The sequence below is a fragment of the Myxine glutinosa genome, chromosome 11 (genome assembly GCF_964187855.1).
Source record: "Myxine glutinosa chromosome 11, kmMyxGlut1.1, whole genome shotgun sequence".
In the NCBI taxonomy this organism is placed as follows: domain Eukaryota; kingdom Metazoa; phylum Chordata; class Myxini; order Myxiniformes; family Myxinidae; genus Myxine; species Myxine glutinosa.
This window is the reverse complement of record NC_136271.1, coordinates 130824934-130848654: the sequence shown is the minus strand read 5'-3', so window position 1 is coordinate 130848654 and position 23721 is coordinate 130824934. Positions and strand designations below refer to the sequence as shown.

The window sequence follows — 23721 nt, the reverse complement described above, 5'->3', positions numbered from 1 at the left end:
GTCTTTCCTGTTTTGAAAGTCTCATTCCTGACCCTCAGTTTGGATTCCGTCCCAGTCACAACTCTGAAGATACTTCTGCTCTTCTCTCAGCGATGGATGGAGACCCTCAATCTCAAACTAGAGGTTATGACCGTATCCCTGGACATGTTTCTGGCATTTCGTAGTTTTGCATCCGGCTTTGTTTGCCAAGCTCTCTCACTGTGGCATAAAAAGCCGCCTTCACTCCAGGATTTCTGACTTCCAGGTGTTGCTGTCAATGGAATCCTCTCTCCCTGTGGAGGCTGCAGCTCCCCAAGGCAGTGTTTTAGGCCTAGGCTTGGTCTTCATAAAGTGCCTTCAGAAAGTATTCACACCCCTTGACTTTTTCACATTTTGTTGTGTTACAGCCTGAATTTAAAATGGATTAAATTGAGATTTTTTTTTGTCACTGATCTGCAAAATGCACAACACAAGAAAAGTAAGATTCGACAAATAACTATTTAATGAAAATAAATGCAAATAACCACGAAAGGTGAGGTAAAAACTAAAATTCCTAATTGAGACGTATACCCTCAGACTCGTATACAAACAAGGGGAAAACGAAAGTAAAAGAAAAGAAATAATGCTTTGGTAATTGGCCGGCACTCAGATTTGCGTCCCCAAATGGCTGGTAAGGCTTGCTGGTCGCACATCGCCTCCAAACCACCGCATGGGAAACGCACAAAAGGGTGCGGAGTCACGCTCCTCGACGTCCAGAGGAAACATGACGCAGACCCAGTCCACCGCCGACGTCGATCCTGAACCAGTTTCTCACCAGCCCTTTACCAAGAGCGCACACAAACCCACACGCCCGTAACCAAGCCGGAACAAGGAGGACATGTGACTGCCCACTATCAAAGCCAGGACCAGAAGAGAGAGTAAGATGGTGCGAACGCATCTTTTTTTCCCTCCACTCTCGAATGTTGCACGATGACGTCACACTCTGTCCAATCACCGAGTACTATCCCATCATCCATCGCGCTTCCACCAATCATGAGAACTTGGGGCATGGCCTCCTCATTATTAGTCGTTGGGGAGCGGAGTCCAAACTTTTTCGGGAATGTTCGGATGACGTCGAAGGCCGTGAGACAGGGCTTACGTGCCGACCGGCAAATGTGCCGGGTTTGTCGGACCTGGTGGCGTGGTTGAGCGAACGAGTCAATTTGTTATAGTTGTTGTTTGGAGGGATTTTTTATTGTAATAAAGACAGAGGGAAGATCACATGGGAAATTACACACAGGGGGTTATACTTAATCCCTACCTAATTAGCATAGCTCCACCCCTCGTATGGAGACACATATACTATCTTATTCTATACAGAGTCCCTACTTAGTTACATCGAGGTGGGTTCTTCTTCTTCCCGACACTCGGAGCTTGCTAATTTATATGATTCTATCTCGGTCAAGGTATTTCATTGTTTACCCCCCACAACACTCCAAATTGAGTTTTCTTGATATGTCTCTACAACTTGATTGGAGTCCGCCTGTGGCCAATTCAATTGATGGGACACGATTTAGAAAGAAACACACATTTCTATACAAGGTCCCACAGTTGACAGTGCATGTCCGAGCAGAAACTCTACCATGAAGTCCAATAAACTGTCCGTATAACTCCGAGATAGAATTGTGAGGAGGTATAGATCCGGGGAAGGGTATAAAACAATTTCTAGAGTGTTGAGAGTTTCTAAGAGCACAGTGAGCTACATCATTAGGAAATGGAAAGAATATGAAACTACCCAGACTCTTCCTAGAGCTGGCCGTCTGACCAAACTGAGCAACCAGGCAAGACGGACCTTGGTCAGGGAGGTGACCAAGAACCCAATGCCCACTCCGACAGAACAACAGAGTTCCTTGGCTAAGTTGGGAGAATCTGTTGGAAGGACAACAGTCTCTGCAGCACTTCACAAATCTAAGCTTTATGGGAGAGTGCCAATATGGAAGCATTCCTGAGAAAAAGGCACATGACAGCATGCCTGGTGTTTGCAAAAGTCACATGAAAGACTCAGAGAGCATGAGGCAAAATATTCTGTTGTCTGATGAGATGAAAATGGAACTCTGACCTGAATGCAAAGTGCTACGTCTAGTGGAAACTGAGCACAGTTCATCACCCATCTAACGCCATCCCTACCATGAAGCATGGTGGTGGCAGCATCATGCTATGGAGATGCTTTTCAGCAGGAGGGACTGGGAGATTTGTAAGGATAGAGAGAACAATGAAAGGAGCCAAATGCAGGCAAATCCTTGAGGAGAACCTGCTATAGAGTGCAAAAGACCTTGGACTGCGGCAAGGATTTACGTTCCAACAGGACAATGACCCCAAGCATACAGCCAAACCAACTCTGGAATGGCTTCAGAACTAGAATGTGAAAGTCCTTGAGTGGCCGAGGCAAAGCCCAGACTTCAATCCCACTGAGAATCTGTGGAAAGACAAGAAGATTGCTGCTCAGACAATCGCCATCCAACTTGACAGAGCTTGAGCAAATCTGCAAGGAAGAATGGGAGAAACTCCCCAAATCCAGATGTGCAAAGCTGACACAGATATACCCAAGAAGATTCTAAGCTGTAATCGCTACTAAAGGTGCTTCTATGAAGTATTGACTCAGGGGGTTGAGTACTTATGTAAATTAGAAATTTCTGTATTTAATTTTTAATTATTTTGGAAAAAAAATTCAACAAAAAATTCCCATGACATGGTCAAGGGGTGTGAATACTTTCTGAAAGCACTGTACATAAACCTCTCCGATGCTTTGAAGAACATTCCTCTTCCCAGATGACTCCATATTGTGTCATACAGTACCCCCATCCTACTGACTGAGGGGCAGACTGCAGCTGTGTCACTCTCTGCTGATCTGGAAATTATTGATGCTGTTCAAATAAATGGAACATGTCTTCCAATCCTGGAAAATGTCACTGTCACTCGAGAAGGATTATTATCAATCAAATCTACCTATTGCCATAGTTAGCCACTGGAGATTCAATCTCTTGAACTTGTAAGCCTCACTAATAGTCATGACCTCTCCTCGTCTGTATACAGAGTCAAGTATCATGGAAGAGCTAACATATTACACACGAGAATGGGCACAGACCCATAAAACATACAATAAATAAAGGGATCGGGAGACGAGCATACAAGCACAACAGTAGAGAACAGGGACGTCGGTACATCTGTGGAAGGGAGAGGGCCGGTGGGGTGGTGGGTGGGGGAGGGGGGAAGGCGGGAGGAAAAACCATGGTCTGACCACATTGTAAAGGTGGCAAATCATAGCTGTATGTATAGAAACCCAAATGTTCAGGCCTTGCAACTTGGGCTCCTGTAGATATAGCGTAAAGCTGAATGATGAACTATCACATAAATATATATTTTGCTGTTACTATTAAAACGCCAATAAAGAACACACGTTTCCCCAAAAGTATCAGTGCTTTGACAAGACTTGTGTGTGTTCCAGGAAACATGCCCTCCTCCAAGCAACCCGGTGTTCACAGGATTGCACCTGCCATTTATTGGCTACACCTTCACTGCGCAAAGGTAACAGTAACATGTCTTAACATGAGGACTGAGTGTTGGCCATACATGACTCGTTAATACAACTGTTAAATAATTTCAAGCACACGAGAGCGCACACTTACCCATGATGTCAGGTTCACGCCAATATCCAGCTTGAGCAGCAAGGGTCTAAGGAACGGTACTTAAGAAGAAAGAGGGCTGGTGGGTCAAAAGGTTACCCCCCCAAACCGTGCAGGAATGATCTGCACAAATAAAACTCTGCAAAGATGTTAAGTTCCAAAGTTGTTAAATGTTCCAATTGATAAAAGTGTTTACAAAGTTCCAATGAGCATTTCGTATGGTTTGTGGTTGGGGAAGAGGGAGGACTGGGGAGCGGGGGAGCATTCCAACCAATGCACACATGGTATGAGGTGGGAGAAGCAACATTTTGATGTTTGCATATGTATGCAAAAACAAAAAAAAAGTTTCAAAAACTTTGCTTAACTAATGTCGCCAGCTCACAATCAGTCATCCGTTGTTCATTTGATGCAACAATTCATTGTTAGTTCAATAAGACGAGTTCTCCATTCTGTGCAATTTCCCTTCTAGACACCGAGTGTCTAGACCAAGTGTGTCGCAAGTGTCGCAATTGTTAGTTTCCCCTGTGTGTCGCAAGAGGAGGCTAACAGGGTTGGTGGCAGGAAGGGCATCCGGCCATAAAACATTGCTTAAAAAAGGGGTCCAAGGTGCCCGAAAAAGGCCAACCCCTGCTCTGCGGGGAAAAATGGCCTCTAAAGGTGGTTCTTCTTTGTTCTACACTGAGTACTGATACCCCCAGATTTCCCAACAAAGAACTCTTTAATGTTGCAGCAAAGTGCATGTAGCAAGGGGAAGAGTTGTCTTGGTAATTTGGCTGGCATTTTGAATGCACTTTTCCGTATCCTAATGGCACTGGTATGGATTTTACCAACTGACGCCTCCAACTTTGGTTAACCCAAAGGAAACGATCAAATGGCATTTACAAAATGAGAGAATGAAAGCAGAATCTCCTCCTCTCGCTCCAGAATCTCTCATTTGGAACATTCCAAAAATAGCTCTGTCCCGATGATTGAATAAAACATGTTAATCATAATCATCATCAATTAACAAACCAAATACAGCATTGGAGCCCTCACGAGCATCCTGGATAGAATTCGGTTTTGGGCTGCTACGTTTTTGTTTTTGTTTTTCTTGTGGAAGAGCTAGAACACTGAACGGATCAGGATGCTACAAAACAAAAGGAATGGTAGAGAGAAGGGGGAAACACTGCCAGCAAAGTTGAAGGACAAAATAGAGGAAGACTTGGACAAACAATGGGTGTGGGGAAGAGGAACAGGATGGACAGGATGGACACAGAAGCAAACTCTCAGGAATAAAAAACTGGGAATTTGGTTAGAGGTGAGCTTGGGTGTGGGGAGAGCGTGTTAATGGGGATAGAAAAGATCATCGTTTTGGATAGGGGATCATCTCTACCCTCAAAACCCATGCAGGTGCAGCCAAGTGAGCCTTGCAAAAGCAATTTGCAAGAGTTCACCTCTTCATAGACAGACAGAAAAAGAGAGAATTTTAAAAGGAAAGAAAAAAATGAAGAGTAAAAGACAAAAACATACAAAGCCCAAAATGCCAACTGCAAAATTTACAGCAGAATATGTATATGCTCCAAATCAAAGCACTGGCCATCTATTTATCATGAACTTCCTCTTCCGCTTATCCGGCACTTTTGTGATGCACTTCTGTTTTGAGGGGATATAAATAAATAAATATATTTTAAAATGTATTTTTTATTTTATTACACAAAATCCAAAGCAACGGGAACTTGTTTGCAAGAAAACCAACCAGCCGTAAACGAGATTACGATGACGTCTGAAAATATCTCACGTGTCCGAAACCAATCTATGAGACAAACTAGAATGTCACTTGGTAGAGTGCCAGGCTGCCCAGGTCACGTTTCGTATCCCATTCATAGGCCAAATCTGGATCCGGACCCGAACCAGAATCTAATCGGCTTGCTCTTGTCACCTACCCAAATCATCCACCAAGTTTTGTCCAAGTATATAACTTTCTCAGACATCGTGCTCATATACAAACAAACAAACTGACAGGATTGAAAACATAACCTACGTCTACCTTTGGTGAACGAGGCAATAACCCCTCTCCGACATGATGGAATATAACGTCCTCTTAGCCCGAACCACAAAAATCATCCTTTGCCGAACAAATTCTTGCAAATCTAATGAGCCGAGATGAAAAAAAACACGACCTATTTCAATTGGTACATTACCAGACGGAAAAGTATGCAAGACTACTGGGAAACTAAAAGTAAACTTTATGATACACACACGTACTAAAACCATTGTGCCCAACTCCAACTAACACATCCAGATATACAGCTACACTAATATCATGACTACGCTTATCTGATATCAGGGTAAATCCTGTGTGCTTGACGCTCTTCAGGTATGTGCTTGCAAACCGAATAATCTTTTTACTTCTCCCCCCTCCTCTATCCTCCCCAATCTCCACCAATCCCCACTGGCATACCTGAATCCATCTCATCTCTCAACAGCTCCTCTTTCCTTTTATTTGTCATAACAGTCCTTTCTCAGATTGCCAGAAAATCTCAGGACCTGGGGAAATGAAATGGACTGGAAATAGGGAGCAGACTGAGAGACGAGCACAGAAAATGAAACAGCTGTTGGAGAGACAAGAGCGCCTATGCACAATGAGTGGTCAGTCGCAACCAGGTAATGCCTTTAATGAGCAGTACTCACGCAAACACTGCTTCATGGTCGTGTGTGGAACAATCCTGAGCCGCTGTGGATGATCAGCTATTTTGGATGTAAAAATGAAGGATTCACACAAAAAAGAAAAAATTGAATTATTTCGGGGACATTTATTCAGGTGCACTGTTGATGCTCGAATAAAACCAAACACCTAGTAACTCTTGAGCCGAGTTATGAACTATATGTGCAGTCTGTGATCCTTTTATGTGTTATTGCTGTCACCCACTGTCAGGAAATCCCACAGCTTGTGATGAAGCTCACAAACCATGCGAGACTACTTGCATCGCAGAGGAACCCCAGCAGCAGCACAACAGCAAGGACCTGGAGTTTAAAAAGCTGAAGGAAGAGACTGAAAATCTGAGAAGGGACCTGTCAAGCCAGTCAAGGTCCTGGTTCTTCTACATCATCATTCTCATCAGCATTTGGTATCTATGGCTCCATCTGAATTGGTACGAATGGCGAAGGAAGGACCAGGCCTGATGCACGGTGCGCACCCAGGAACATGTGCCCGACCAGCTCACCACAGATCACCATTTCAAATTTCAATGCAAATTCTGCCAATTGTATTCACGAGGCTCATTGGAGGGTGAAAAAGGTTAAAATGTGTTGGGTCCAATGGAAGATGACGAACTTCATAAACACGAGGTGGAAATGAAGTGCAGAAGAAAGAAGAAATTGGTGTCATGTGCAATTCAAATGACATCGTATACATGACCACATGGTATTTTACATTTGTGTGCCCATACTCTTTGGAGTCCACTTGAGTGAAATAAAAATCCTGCTTTGCACTTGCACTAACAAATCCGAAGACTCGCTCACTGGTTGTGAATAAAGCTGTTAGACTTGTCTCCAAGATTATTTTTAACGTAGCAAAGCACAGGTTTCACAATCCGGGTATGTCAATTCAGAAACACATCGGAGAGGATTAAAGGGCTTCCATTTACTCATCTACGGACAATTGCAACAAACAGAATCTGACGAGAATGCATCAATGGATATGCCTCTTTGCACGTTCGGCGTCAACCCACTGGTGCGTTTGATCTCAATTAAAGGTCACATGAGAGAAGAGAGAGACAAGTAGAAGAGAGAAAACATGAGACGCTTCTAACTATCATTGTGATGTGCAAAATTATTTTCAAGGGGCACATGACCTGTTGAATCCTAAATTTAATCACTTCATCTTTGTATCGCAGTCCATATTTTGCCAAGTTTGGTTGAAATCCCGTCTGTAGTTCACAAGATATCACGGGAAGAAAAACTCCGCTACGCATGCACGGACGGACAACCTGAAACGCCTTTGGCTGCGGAGGCATGAATAGAAATAATCTCTTAAATACAGATGCAGACTACATTCAAAACGAAGGCACCGTCGACTCTGATAGCTGCCCAGCAATCAAAACTGAAGAGTGATGTTTATATTTCATCTGGGACTGTTTAGGAGGCGTCGTGTACCCAGTATCAAGTCCCTTCAAGTGTAGAGGTGGGCTGGATGAGGGAGGGGATCCAAGTTGGTGGCACCTTAATTTTTGAATATGGATCTTCAACTGGGTATTCATCATGGATGAGCACAGAGGAAGAAGAACAAAACAAATGATTTAGAATCGTTTCATGATTGCATTAATATTGATTGATGTTTTTCGTTTATCTGCTGGCTTTTTCATACCAAGTAATGAAGTCGAGGTTCCCACATTCCATCTGAGTGACGGTTCTACCTCCGAGTCCAATAACTGTTGTACGCTTCCTGGAAAAGCTGATCGCAGGGAACGCATGCGTGCAGGTGCGCGCACAGTAGGAAGGTACCGGCGAGCTTGCGGTGCAGAGAGTAAACCTCCTCGGGTGGCGGCACCAGACGATGTCGCAGCAAGACTGGCAAGAGACGGTGGATCCGCTGCGTCGTGTTCTGCAGCCCAAAGTCAAAGGGTTTCTCACTGCCGAACACCTCTCCAAGGATTGTCACCGCTTCCACGTGTGCTTTCTCCATCTCCTGTGGAGGCGAGTTGCTTATCAGCATGTACACAAATGTCACTTCGTCATGATCAAGCATGCTGGAGAAAAAAAATGAAATAAAACATCTCAACTATGATGCAGATCCAGTACCTTTGTTTCATAACCTGTGAGGAACTTGAGGTCTCGTGACTTCTGCAGGAGCCGCTCAGAGTCCTTATCAGTGGCAGCTTTGATTACCTGATAATGGAGAAAACGATGAGGGTTCACATGAACAATCATGCTCCGTGTATAACAATATCGCTTTTAGTGACTACATATACTGTTAAAAAATAGCTGTTCTTTCTCCATTTATGAGGAAGAATTATGAACAACTGGTGTGGGGGTCACCAATAATATAATTATATAGTCTCACCAGGTAGATTCAAGGATGGTGGCCCTGCAATATTCCAGTTTGGCCCACCGTCCTTTAGTGGAATATTTTAGCATATATATCGTTTTTGGCTCAATCTCTCAATGGTGAAGAATCGCTTTAGAAACTTTAGGACTGTATTTGGATCTGGATCTGGATCTTCAACAAAATCTAATCAATTCGTCCTTGTGACAGACATAAAGATAGGGGTGAAAACATAACCTCCGTGCACCTTCGGTGGCAGAGGTAATAAAGTTGAAGACAGGGTGTTGTGAAATTAACATAATTTACAGCAATCCTTTCAATTATAATAGAATTATAGGCATAGCTATTCCTATACAATAAATAAGTAGAATAGCGAAGAACAGACATGCAAAACGAGGTTGTGTGGGTGTGTGCGGGTGAGTTCACAGTTGGTCAGGAGTCTAATCCAGAATAGGTGATTACACACTGCCTCAGATATATCCTGTCAGAGGTGGCACCTCGAATTATAAGCGATGTGTTAACATTAAAAATCTGTTCATGTACAGGTATTCCGAAATAAAAGGTAAACATGTCTGGGTATCCCGGCATAGCTTGTCACATGCTCACTTTATTTGTCACGTGTAGTTCTCTTCCAAGTGTGTAAAGGTTGTAGCTCACCACCATTTAACGTTTCCCATTCTTTCCCATGATAATTTTCAATCTCACCAATCCTTCTCTCATGAACCCTTATTCTCCATCAAAGGTCATATCCAAATGTATGCTCAATGTTTTCCAGCTGTCCTCTCCTTCCATTTGAAAGGAATACTTCTAATCCTCTGTTGCTTTGCTCCTCCGTGTAGCCCAAAACTTTGATGAGCGATTGTTTTAGCAAAGCTTGCCCACTCACCTCAATATAATCATCCGTAAAATTTTTGTCATATTCCCGACTTGCACCAAAATCCAGCAAGGCAATCTGCTTAGGAAAAAATAAAGTAATTAAACAACAACAACAAAAAAATCACATCATCCTGATCTACGTATAAATATATAGGGTGTCGGAAAATGAATATACCAAAAAGAACATTGAACAGCTTTATTGTTATTCGATTTACTGACATAAATTTGATATGAATACATGTAATACACTTGTGAGTTTTAGTTTATTTAATTTTATTATGGTATTGTTTAGATATTCTCAAATTATGAATAAACTTCTACATGTCATCATGTCATCCATCATTCACTAAAATGAATCTAATTCGGTGGTCAAATTCTGAGAAAACATTTTCCAACACAGTTGCAATGGATGACACATAATTAACAATCCAATGTTTTAGTTCTTCCAGGTCCCTTGGTTCGCTAGTGCAGAATTTGCTTCTTTTTTTTTTAAACCCAGACAAAAAAAATCTAAAGGTGTTAAGTCAGGTGAACAAGCGGGCCATTTCATAAGTTCGCCAATCCTCCATTTTCATGAGTCGACCAATCCAAGGGTCAGGCAAAGTTTGATTTAAAAACACTTTAACAATTCGAGCAAAGTGAGGTGGTGCTCCATCCTGTTGAAAGACACCTCTTTGTAATAAGTCGGGATTTCTTGGAGATGCGGAATAAAGAACTGTCATGGCATGTTGAGGTATGAAATGCTGGTGACAGTATGTTCATCAAAGAAAGAACTTCCATAGATGTGAGAACATGACATGGCCCACCAGAAGTTTACTTTAGGCGAATCCCTTTTGCGTTCATACAAGTCATGCGGATTTTCTTCTCCACATATGTTACAATTAACAACTAGAACGCCACTCAGTAGAGCGCATACTCCCGCCGTGGGTGGCCGCTGCTGAGCCCCGTCTTCCAATGGTAAAAAATCCTTCAAAAAATTCCTGGATCCGGAATAATATCCTGAGCTTCACCAAAAACTAATCAATTCTTCCTTATCCCAAGGGCAATCATCCCACCAACTTTCATCCAAATCCGTTCAGAACTTTTCCAGATATCTTGTTCACAAACACACGAACACACGAACATACGGACACACATACGCACACACACAGTACACACACACACACACACACACACACACACACACACACACAGACACGATCGAATGCATTACTCCCCGGCGGGAGTAATTAGCTTTGCCTATGTGAAATATAGCCTGATCACTAAAAATGAGGTTTGATTTTTAAAAAAATGTTTGTCTGATTCTATCCGTTCATTTAATCCTTGACAAATATTTACTCTCGTTTCATAATCTTCTTCGAAAAGTTTATAAACCGATTGCATTTTATAACATTTAAACATAAATTTATTTATGAAGGATATTATGCACAGAGCTTTTTGAAATGTTTAATTCAAGTTGTTGTTGTTGTTGTTTCGTATGCAGCCTGTGCCTGCTGGTCGCATCATTTCTCTGGAAGCATGTTTGTACCGCTGATGCAGTCTCCCAATTACCAGTAAGCTGGTAATCAATTTGCCGACCTCGGAAGGATGACAGGCTGAATCAACCCCCCTGGCGTTAATTCAACGATCAAACATGATTCAAACTCAGGATCGTAGGTTCCTAAGCCGGCACCCTAACCGCTAAGCCAACACCAGGCTTTTTACCTCTGTCACCGAAGGTGGATGGAGGTTATGTTTTTCACCCCGTCTGTCTGTCTGTCTGACTGTGAACAAGATATCTCAAAAGGTTGTGGACGGATTCGGACAGAATTTGGTAAAGAGGTAGTGGATGTGACAAGGACGAAATTATTAGATTTTGGAGAAGATCTGTATTCGGATCCGGATACTAGAATTTTTATGTGATTCTTCACCATTGGGAGATAGAGCCAAAAACGATATATAGCAGGACATCTAAAAAAGTTGTGGCCAGATTTGGACGAAACTTGGTGGAGAGGTTGGGTGTGTGACAAGGAAGAATTAGTTCAATTTTGGTGAAATTCCAGATCCAGATCCGGCTAGCAGAATATTTTAAGTGATTCTTCACCATTGAATGATAGGGGCTAAAAACGATATATAGCAGGACATCTAAAAAAGGTTATGGACGGATTTGGACGAAACTTAGTGGACTGGTTATGTGTGTGACAATGACTAATCGATTCGATTTTGGTGAATATCTGAATATGGATTTTGGATATGAAAATTATTTAATTTCCAAGTGATTCTTCACCATTGAGAGATCGGGTGAAAAGCGATATATAACATAATATTTAAAAAAAGTTGTGGACGAGTTATGACTGAATTTGGTGGATGAGTTTGTTAGGTGACGAGAACAAGCCGATTAGATTTTGGTTCAGGTCCGAATCCAGATCCAGCCTATCAGTGGGATACAAAACATAGACTGTTCAGGCTGGCGGAGGTATGCGCTCTACCGGGTGCCATTCTAGTTGATTCAAGCGATTCTCTCCGAATCGACTTTTTAGAGCTGTTGGTAAATGTCTCCATAAACAGCATTTGCCCTTTCATTTGACCTCCTTTGCCTTCCAGCAGATTTCCCCTTGAGGACAGATCCTGTAGCCTCAAACTGATCCACCCATCTTCGTATAGAGTGTCTTTCAGGCACTGGTTTGTTCATTTCACACTGAAAACGCCTTTTGGCTTGAATGATTGGACCACATTAATGTACAAATGTCACAATTTTTGCTTTCTCTTGAAGCGTTGTTATTATATCACAAAATGGGCTTTCTCCTGAAACAAAGAAAATAACAATCAACATTCACAACAAATAGAACTTACAAGCCAATTGCATGTATTTACATCAAATTTATGTCAATATGTCAAATATCAATAAAACTATTCAACGTTCTTTTTGGTATATTCATTTTCGGAAGTCCTCTATATATCTCTCTCAAGCATATGCAAAAATAAAAACAAACAAACATTGCATAATGCATATCAATCACGTCTTGTGAGAGTTACAGGATTACCTGCCTTTTATTATCGGGTATTGTGCACAAAAACACATTTACCGCAATGTCGCTCACAATCGTGTATGTAGTACTTGATACAACAAAGAAAATTTGGCAGCTGAGGCAGGAATAATTCAAACAAATTAATACATTCAATATGATATGCGATCGACAGCATGCCTTTTGCGTTTCTGGGTTGTAGAAGAAGTTCGACCAGTTTGGGTCTGTCTGCATGAAGCGGAACTCAAACAACTCTCGCAGGCACAGACGGAGGATGTTCAAGGCAATCTACAGTCACGACAGCAAAGTTTTCTGGGTAATCACGACAGCCATGAGCATTGGTGCATTCATGTTTGTATCCATTAAGAGCAATATTTCCTCTCCATCCCCCACAACGTCGCATAAATTTAATGCCGGCAGACAGGGTGCCTAGTTTAACGTCGATCCAAGGAATGGCACACATTGATGAATCTCCCTACCTGTGAAACACCAGGGTGACAGTTTATAGCTGGTCTGATTTTAACCCAGGCTAGACAGATATGAGGTGAGTGTGCGCATCTTAAGGCTATCCTGCCATCCCCCACCTTTGGGGTGATGGTTTAGCACTTGAGAGCACCTAAAGATACCTTTTATCATACTTTGCAATTGATCGAAGGATCATGGACGAGCTTCTGCATTTTTTGCATACAGGATAAGTACATTAGGAGTTACTGGAGCATACCTGTTCCACGAATTACCAGAAATGCATATTGTTACGTGTGTGGGGGTAGGTAATGAAATAACTCAGTCCAGATAGAATTGTGTAGGTTTAAAATGCACCGTGATGCTAAGAAGAGGAAGCCCACCTCGATGTAACTAAGTAGGGAATATGTTAGGCGATCTTACCCAGACAGTCGGCCTATGTGTCTCCATACGAGGGATGGAGCTATGTTAATTAGGTAGGGCTTAAGAATAATCCCCAGTGTGTAATTGACCCTGTGATTTTCCCTTCTGTTTTATTCAAACTAAAAAGGGCCGCCATTACGAAGGACAAGAACGACGAAAAGCTCCATTCACCCCACAACACTGTCATGTCGACAAAGACCCGAACATTTGCCAATCGGCAAGTAAACCCCGCCCCCGAACATTCTCGATGGGCGTCAAGAATGGCCGTGAGGCCACACCCCGAATGAGGAATGGCTGGGTAACGATGGGGCGATGCGACGGCACTACACCATTGGTCAAAAAATGACCTCATCGGGACGCGAGAGAGGAAAAAGCGAAGGGACCGCCATCGTTATCTCTCTTGGTTCTGGCTTTTGGTGCGAGCGGTCATGATCTCTTGGTTCTGGCTTTTGGTGTGAGCAGTCACACTCTCTTGGTTCTGGCTTTTGGTGCGAGCAGTCACGTTCTCTTGGTTTTGGCTTTTGGTGCGAGCGGTCACGCTCTCTTGGTTCTGGCTTTTGGTGCGAGCGGTCACGCTTGAATTCTCGCTCTCTCTCTCTCGCTTGTTCTGGCTGGGTTGGAGGAAGGCTGGGTTCGTGTCGTGTGCTCCGGGGAGACTGGTCGGAGCCTCATGCAGCATGGAGCGGCTGAGGTGAGGACGGTGTTCCCGAGCGGTGGTGCTCCCAGACACATTTTTCTACCGCTTCGCGGCTACAGTGCCATGTGGCAATTTGCGCCATCTTGTGCGCTTCCCATGCAGAGACTCGGGGCCCCTCCACAGTCATTCTCATCGGCACAAGCTGAGTATCGGCTGACTCACCGAATCATTTTAATTTCTTTTATTTCTCCCTGTGTTTGTATTCGAGTCTGATAGAGGATCCTCAAATTAAGATAATAGTTTTTACCTCACCTTTCATTTTTATCGTACCGCATTTATTTTCATCAAATTCATTTATTGTGCATTTTATTATTGTGTCGCGTTTCTTTGTTCTGTGGGCTTCAGATTAGACCCTGTGTGCCGAACAGGTAAGACCTCAGTTCCTTCCCATCCCGCGCGCCCCAAAAAAAGATCCCGCCAAGTTTCGAACTGCTGCCTCGGAGTTAACCGATCGGCTATCCGTCTGAGGCCATTGGCCAACGAAGCTACATTTTCCCTAATTATTGCATTGAAATGCTCCTATATGTGACATGGTCCATTCTATTCTGAAGCAATCCTACCTTTCCTACGGTATTCTCTTACCTACCCCCATAAACATAACAATATTTCTGTCTTTCTTTTTAAATTATCTTGTCAGAAATTCTAAAAAAAAAAATCCGCTTTGACATTATGGAGTAGTATGTGTAGGTCAGTGACAAAAAAAAACATTTTAATGCATTTCAAATTCAGGCTGTAACAACAAAATAAGAAAAAGTGTCAAGGGGTGTGAATACTTTCTGAAGGCACTGTAACTCATGGATGCACCCTCAAGTAAGAGGCATGGGATGGTGTTGGTTTTAATAGGATAATAGGATAGAAGGGTCATAGAACAATAGCAATCCCAAGACGGAATTGACGATGGAAGCATCGTGACCGGAATCCTAAGATAACATCCAGCATGGCGAACACTTTGAGAAAAAGTGAACTTTTGACTGGGTGGAAAAACGGAAAACGAATGGAAAAAGGTGCAAGCAAATATAAATGCCTTCAACAAGACCCTAAAACGGGTAGTTATGCACACAAATTTGGTGATGATTTGCAAAAAGGTGATAGAGAAAAGAAAAGAAAAGCAAGACAGATGCTGTCCTCTTATTTATATTGATTTCAGACCTGGTTTCGGGTGTCTTGATCTTGCCTTTGTATCCGGTCCAGCGAAACTCCACTGACCAACTCAGTGGTGAGGACTCTTTTATGGCTCAACAAAGAAATAACACGGGGAACCAAGAAAGAGGAATCGTCTGCAAGCAACTGTCTGCATCAATCCAAAGATATAAAAATACGTAAATTACTTGTCTCAAAGTGTACTCGAGCAAATGATTTTCAAAATAAAACCGCAGTTATTACTTGAAAATCCCTACCTTCCTCACCTGAATCTCTCGGAACACTGTGCCTCTCTCTCATAGTCACACTCCCAGGCAAGTTCTGTTTGAAACACGGGAAGTGCTTCTTCTGCAAACAGGCCTGCCCTCCCCACAAAAAAACACATACATATATTGGTTCACCACTCAAGACTCTTGGTGACCTGTTCAAACCGTTTGAAACAACCATTGCTCACATTAACTGGTTCAATCAAAGAGTTTGACGACACCCATTATACTCTCGGTGCATCGGAAATAAAGAAATGTGTGCGAGTTTATGCATTGTCATGAGACATGAGGCGAAAACACTCACCTTCTGGAAAAGCATTGCTCAGTTTGAGAATAGAGAAAAGATTTCTAATGTCACTGTCGATGCTCTGAGCAATACCAGGGTACTTAAAAAACAAAAAACAAAAAGAAAACAAGGGAAGTTAAGTAAAAAGGAAGCAACTGCTTTATAAAACAGAAAGTAAAAAGTGACAAAAAGAAGAAGGAAAAAAACAAAACAACACCTGCTATATCAAAGCTAACGAAGAAAATAAGTTAAAACCAGAAAGAGCAGTTTTCAAATCACTACATCATATCAATATTATATTGAAATCACTACATCATATCAATATTCTATATAAATCACTTACATCATATCAATATTCTATTTAAATAACTTACATCACATCAATATTATATTTAAATGATGACATCATATCAATATTCTATTTAAATCATGACATCATATCAATATTCTATATAAATCACTTACATCATATCAATATTCTATTTAAATAACTTACATCACATCAATATTATATTTAAATGATGACATCATATTGTTGTGGTTTTGAGAACCCACACTTGTAAATAAATATCACATCATTAAAGGTTAAAGATAGCACCCCATAGATAGGCCACAAGCAACACGTAGGTCACCATAGGACATCAGTTATTTCTTAGTATGTGTTAGATGAGGCCATTTTCCAATAGTTGAATCTGCGTTGTGTCAATCAAATAAGAACTAGGCTCCTTCCGTCCATTTTGCAGCCTCCCTCCAAGTGACGCCATTAAGCGCGCTCCCCAGTCTGTGCCCCATGGCCCCTTCCAATTTGGTGCACTCCTTGGCCAGCAGCAGCAGCCTTCGCTGCCCGTGAGCTTGCTAAACGCCGCCATAAGCCACGAGGTGAGGCCCGGAAAAAGGGGGCGGAGCGCCAGGAAGAAGGTGTGGCCACGTCACCCAGCCATCAGGGCGGGGCCGGTAAGCCATAACCAGCCAACCAGGGCTGGAGTGACATCGCCTGATAGGCGTGGCTTTTGGGCTGGCGGAGCGATCGCTGGCTGGATTATAAAAAAGTGAGCGCACAAAGCCCTTTTACAGGACTTATTGGGAGAGCGCACATTTAAGAGGACTTATGAAGAGGAGCTCAAGCTAATAAGGACTCGTGGGTATATGCGCTTGTGAAAGGACTTACTCGCTGGCAGTAATGAGAGAACTTACCCGGAGAACTCGCGAGTATAAGGTCCGCTGCGATTTGAAGGGCTTGAAAGGACTTGCACAATTGGCGTTTGCGTACAGGACATTGGAGAGGGGGCGTTTGGCACGAGTCGTACAAATATTACGTACGCCGCCAGGATACCAGCCTTCCCCCGTGATATAATTGTCCATTCGCGTTACACTGTGAAGAGCTGCCTGCCGGGTTTTCCATCGCCTGGACCGGAGCCGGACTTGAGCCTGGACGCGCTGGTGACCATCAACCTGTTCCTCAACAATCCCCGTGTGTGACTGTGTGTGAGACGGGCCCGTTTGTCCAGGGAATAAGTTAAGCCTGTAATTAAGACTGCCCTGTGTGCTTTTCCTTCCTCTTTCTTTCTTGTACATTTCTTTCGTTTCCTCTTCTTCTTGTACATTTGTTAATAAACCCATCTGTTCTTCCTATCTTCCTGGTTTCCTCTTATCAGATCGTCCTAGTCTTTTCTCCATTGGGTAAACGTGGCATGATCGGAACCGCCATAATCGGGTCTAGTCACATTGTTAACGGCCCGAATCGCGGCTCGCTTCGCTCGGCATGTCCACTAATGCCGTGGTTCGGGCGGGACTTATTTCCTTGCTTCACGGTCGGTGTTAGTAATTAGGTATTAGGACTAAGTCGACCAATAACCCTATTTAATACCGACCGGAAGGAACGTGATAACTTCCAGGACTCGCGTCGGCCAGGTAATAGGACAAGGGGATTAACCCCCCCTTGGTAAGGGGAGAGCCGACGTCGGAGATCCGCAACAATATCAATATTCTATTTAAATCATGACATCATATCAATATTATATTTAAATCACTTACATCACATCAATATAAAATATAAATCACTTAAATCATATCAATATTCTATATAAATCGCTTACATCACATCATTATATATAAATCACTTACATCACATCAATATTCTATTTAAATAATGACATCATCAATATTAAATATAAATCACTTAAATCATATCAATATCATCTTTAAATCACTTACATCACATCAATATTATATATAAATCACTTACATCATATCAATATTCTATTTAAATCACTTGTATCACATCAATATTTAAAAAAATCACATACATCACATCATTATATTTAAATCATGACATCATATCAATATTCTATTTAAATTACTATATCACATCAATATTCTATTTAAATAATGACATCATATCAATATTATATTTAAATCTCTAAATCACATCAATATTATATTTAAATCACTTGCATCATATAATATTATATTTAAATAGACATTATATAAATATTATATTTAAATCACTTGCATCATATAATATTATATTTAAATCAAGACATTGTATGTCCATTATATAGTCCCGAAGAAGACATTATATAGACATCATTAACAAGACATTATATAGTCCCGAAGACAGCGGGACTTCCGCTTCCGGTCCGGTCTGGAGAGGACGCTGGCGTTACTTGTTCGCCGCTTCTCCGACTGGGCCATTGTACATAGTTTGCTTTTCTGGTGGTCGTGGCGGATTTTTGACCGTTGGGTCTGCCCTCTGCTCGGTCCTGGCTCTGGTCCTGGCTTTGCCTGCCCGGCTCCTCCACTGTTTCCTCAGGCCCGCTCCCGTTGTTTGTGGCCGTTGTTTGTGGCTGTTTGCCGCTGCGGTCTTGATTAGCGGCTGCGGTCGTTTGCCGCTGCGTTTGCCGCTTTGCCTCCTCGACCTTGGCCTCGTACTCGTCCCTTCGCTCCTGCCTAGCATGGCTCTGAGGTACTCTGCCGCAAGGCTTCTTCTGCTCAATACTCACTCCACCCCATCATGCATCTCTGCAATCAAATCCCACGGACTCCTGCGACGACCCAGATACATTCATAGAGGCTCCGGTCGTAAGTTTGTTTACTTACAAACAGGTCACTCCATTCCCGTACTCTGGTCGGCTCAGCGCACTCCCACTCATCGTCACAGCGCACCTGGTCACAGCAACGCACACGATCGCACCTCCTGTCTGCAAACCCTGGCTAAATCACCTGAGTTCATCCCCACCGTACAAAACAACATCAAGCTCACCCTGTTCAATACCCGGTCCCTCAACAAAAAAAGCCTCATCCTGAACGACTACATTCTGGAAAATAAACTGGACTTTCTCTGTCTCACTGAAACCTGGCAACAACTTCTGGACTACTTCTCACTCAACCTCACCACACCCAATGGATATTCTTACATCAATAAACCACGCTCGGAGGGCCGAGGTGGTGGAATTGCCATAATACACCTCACTCTCTGCAGACCTGGACAAAATCACAGACTGGTCAAACAAGTGGAATATGTCTTTCAATCCTGACAAATCTCACACTTACAATGTCTCTCCGAAAGGACCGACTGGAAAACCCTCCCATCTACTTTCTCAACAATCCTCTCCAAGAAGTTCTGTCGCTCAAGCTTTTGGGTCTCACTATCTGCCATGATCTTTCTTGGGAAAACCACATTTCCAAGCTGGCCTCCAAAGCCAGTCGCCGACTGGGCATCCTCCGTCGTGCGAAGTCCTTCCTTGGCACACCTGGGCTCCTCACCACGTACAAGGCTTTCATCCGCAGCTCAATGGAATACTGTTCCCCCTCTCTGGGCCGGTGCTCCTGCCTCAAACCTAGCTCGGCTTCACACTATTGAAACCAAAGCTTTCAGAATCATTGGATCTCCTGCGATGAAGCTAACTCCGAGGGCCTTTCACTCACTCACCGCAGGCAGGTTGGTGGTCTTTCTGTCTTCTACCAACTCCTCTCCGGCCTTGCTCCCCCAGCTCTCTCTGTGCTCTGTCCCCCAAAAATTCCTACAGGTCGCACAAGATCTGCCAGCAATCCTCTTATGGTTAAACTGCCAAAATCTAGGCTCTCTGCTCACCTTCACTCTTTCATTCCCCTTTTCTCCCACCTCTGGAACAAACTCCCCCACTCCCTTCAATCCCACTCCTCCCTCCAGGTCTTTAAAACAGCTGTTCACCACAGTAGATGAGAAAAGGGGACAGCCAGGCCACCTCCAACCCAGACAACATTCCCCACCCTCCCCCACCCCCCTTGCCCCCTTCACCCCAAACCAAAACTGACTCAACTCAAAAACAGGAAGTGACACCACAAACCGGAAGTGACCAATTAATTATTATAATTTTTAGATTTCAGGATTTTGTCGAATTTCCCAAAATTTCCGATTTTCACCAAAATAATTATTGACATTTTTTATTTAACAGGATGAGAATTATAATACAAATGAATAACTTAAATGAAAAAATAGATATTATTAACATTGATAATGTAATCTATCTATAATTCCAGTAATCTCTGTGTGTATGTATGTGTGTGTGTATGTGTGTGTGTCTGTGTGTTTGTCTGTGACCGCTGTTTCTCGACAACCACGGGTCCGATATACTTGAAACTTGCCAGGTATATTGCTGGGGACCTGAGGATGTGCCTTTTCAAGGTTTCATATTAATCGGAGAAGTAGTTACCGAGCTATGGCGATTTATTTACCCGTACTCGCAAGCCGTTCGCTTTGGCTTTGCGAATGGACCAAACCATTTCATGTAAATAGAGGGGGGGGTTCTACCGTACTCGCAAGCCGTTCGCTTTGGCTTTGCGAATGGACCAAACCATTTCATGTAAATAGAGGGGGGGGTTCTGTGGTCGTTACTGCCACGTGGTTTCAAAGTTTTTTTTTGTTGTTGTTGTTTGCACGCATGTTTTTTTGCACCCATGTACGGGCACGCCCTAGTAATTAATAAATTTAACATGGAATTTGATGTACTTCGTGGAAAATTAGATAGGATAAAAGATTTAATTGTAACTTATAATGAAGCATTCAGTGATATTGAAACAAATATTGCAAATATTGAACAAACATTACAAAATATTACTCAGGATAAATTGTTTTACATTGTAAGGACAGGATTATTGATACATGAATAAAAAAAAATTAAAAACCACCTTTAGAGGCCATTTTTCCCCGCAAAGCGGGGGTTGGCCTTTTTCGGGAACTGTGGTTGTTGTTGTTTTTCGGTCCCCTTTTTGAAGCAATGTTTTACGGCCGGATGCCCTTCCTGACGCCAACCCTTTTTGCCGCCTTTAACGACAAGCAGGGAATTACCAGTGAACTGGTACTCAATTTGCCGACCTCGGAAGGATGACAGGCTGAGTCAACCCCCCTGACGTTAATTCAGCGATTGACCGGGATTCGAACCCAGGATCCTAGGATCCTAAGCCGGCACCCTAGCCGCTAGCCCAACACCAGGGACTTATTGATACATGAATATAAATCAATTTTATCTAAACAACTATCACCGATGAATACACATAATCCAATCTTTAAAAAGAAAGTATCTATTATAAATGAGTTTTTAGATATTGTTAAAGAAATCATAAGGTCAAAATTATGGAATATACCCATTTTATATGAAATTAAACCTATCGCTAATATTACTTGTACATTTTGTAAAAATCAAAACTTATCTGATTTTTAAATAACTAACACAAATATTAAAACCTGTTTGTGGTGTAATAACCAACAATTAGGTTTTAACACCAATATGACCTATAATGATTATAAGAGGGTAAATATAATAGGAAAAAATATTTACAATAGAGTTTCTCATTTTCACAAATGTATGACTCAATATCAAGGTAAACAATATTGTAAAATACCAGAAAAGGTTTATAACGATGTTTCCACATACCGCATTATGGTCACCAACGGGGTAATATTCTTCTTTATGGGACCAAATAAAATCTTGTAGGTCTTCCAAGTTTATTGAAAAGAACCAATTATACCCTAAATCAGGCATATCATAACCCCATTGATCAATTACCATATTAACAATATCCCCCTCTTTATAAAGTTTGATTGTAAGTGGTACGTTAAATTTAATACGAAAAGGGGTATGGTCTGGAGAGCCGGGCGTTGACTAATTTCTACTTGTTTGTCATAACGTGCTGTTGTCTCTGTGGATATATACCGCATTACATCACCCAATGTCACCAAGTCATTGTCACCCGTGGGACTCGGATAATTGATGAAGTTATAACTATTTTTCATATTAAGATTTTTAGTTATATCATATTTCTGGCGTTCAACCTGGACCTTTGTATAATAATTTGATAAATCAACAGTCGTCTCTTGAGATCCCCGAAAGATAGAACCGTCTTTTCCAACGTAGGTCATTTTAAATAAGAGTAAAAATAATATCAGAAAAACTTTCATTATTGTTGAGGTGAAATAATACGTATAAACATAATTGACCACAACATTTAGAATTTACTTCTTGGACTTGAAATGTTTGACAAACACTCTCCCCCTTCGGTAGGAAGTTAATTACTTCAAGAGGTGGTGGAAGTCCATAGCTATCAAAATAGTATTTATCCCCGCCATTATAGTCTAGTAGGAAGACTAGGTCCCCCTGCACCCCCCGGAGATATACTTCTAATCAGTGTTTCTAGATTGGAAAAAATGTGTAGAAAATGACTAGCTATGGCCCCAAGCTGAAAAAATGTCCCACATACCATTTTTATGCAAATTACTGCTGCAAATTTTATGCAAAATTATGCAAATTTTATGCAAATTTTTGATGAGGAGTAGAGTTGAGGGGTCTTTGAGGGCTTCATCGAGGTGCTCTCGGTTGCAAGACTGGGTCATTCTGAGAAGCACAGCAGGGTCAGAGATCATGATGTTCTCCTCCTCAGTGAATCTCTCCATCAACAGCCTCTCCATTGCCTCACACACTGTTTTGAGGCAAAAGAGGGACTTTGCGTAGGCCTTTCCACTGAGAACACCTTTGAGAGATCCACTTGTTACTAGTTGTGCCTCAAAGAGAATCTCTGCATATCCAGAACCACGCATCTTGTGTCCAGTGAGCATCCCGATGTAGTTCATGGATGTGTGGAAGGGTCCAATCGTTACTACATGACTAGCAAATTCATTTGGCCAGCGCCAGATGATGGGAAGGGCTTTCATGCAGACACCCAGATCAAATGTATTCAGGACCCATCTCTGACCCACCTCAGCAGTTGCTGCCTCGGAACGCTTCAGTAGCTCACGAACAACTGCGTTGTCTGTGATCGGTTGGTGGATAGGCGTGCAGTAGTCGACTGTTGATTTGCTGGGTGGGGGAGAACCAGTTGCAGAGGTGAAACCCCCTAGCCCAGGCACAGGCTGCAGGCCATTGCCATGCCATGCAGGCACCAGGCACAGACCGATCACAGACAACGCAGTTGTTCGTGAGCTACTGAAGCGTTCCGAGGCAGCAACTGCTGAGGTGGGTCAGAGATGGGTCCTGAATACATTTGATCTGGGTGTCTGCATGAAAGCCCTTCCCATCATCTGGCGCTGGCCAAATGAATTTGCTAGTCATGTAGTAACGATTGGACCCTTCCACACATCCATGAACTACATCGGGATGCTCACTGGACACAAGATGCGTGGTTCTGGATATGCAGAGATTCTCTTTGAGGCACAACTAGTAACAAGTGGATCTCTCAAAGGTGTTCTCAGTGGAAAGGCCTACGCAAAGTCCCTCTTTTGCCTCAAAACAGTGTGTGAGGCAATGGAGAGGCTGTTGATGGAGAGATTCACTGAGGAGGAGAACATCATGATCTCTGACCCTGCTGTGCTTCTCAGAATGACCCAGTCTTGCAACCGAGAGCACCTCGATGAAGCCCTCAAAGACC

At 42.6% G+C, this 23721-nt stretch overlaps 2 protein-coding genes across 9 annotated transcripts in view; one reads left to right on the top strand and one right to left on the bottom strand.

Annotated features, from left to right (window-relative positions):
- LOC137436862 (serine/threonine-protein kinase MRCK alpha) overlaps positions 1-7170 on the top strand; it is a 57147-nt gene extending 49977 nt beyond the window's left edge. Inside the window, exons 10-12 of the mRNA XM_068131037.2 lie at positions 3464-3543; positions 6136-6284; positions 6556-7170. Of these exons, the coding sequence (XP_067987138.1) occupies positions 3464-3543; positions 6136-6284; positions 6556-6803 (477 nt within the window). The 3' untranslated portion in view covers positions 6804-7170. The remainder of the gene's footprint in view (positions 1-3463; positions 3544-6135; positions 6285-6555) is intronic.
- The window catches only part of COQ8B (coenzyme Q8B), a 53974-nt gene continuing 36666 nt past the window's right edge, over positions 6414-23721 (bottom strand). For 5 of the 8 annotated variants that reach the window (XM_068131045.2, XM_068131042.2, XM_068131046.2 and 2 more), the window contains exons 9-15: positions 15838-15919; positions 15534-15627; positions 15277-15418; positions 12726-12833; positions 9551-9616; positions 8421-8507; positions 6414-8307 (exon numbers count right to left, since the gene is read on the bottom strand). In XM_068131045.2, coding sequence (XP_067987146.2) covers positions 8032-8307; positions 8421-8507; positions 9551-9616; positions 12726-12833; positions 15277-15418; positions 15534-15627; positions 15838-15919 — 855 coding nt within the window. In that variant the 3' untranslated portion in view covers positions 6414-8031. The remainder of the gene's footprint in view (positions 8308-8420; positions 8508-9550; positions 9617-12725; positions 12834-15276; positions 15419-15533; positions 15628-15837; positions 15920-23721) is intronic. The other 3 variants (XM_068131043.2, XM_078787137.1, XM_078787136.1) reach the window with 1 other exon arrangement.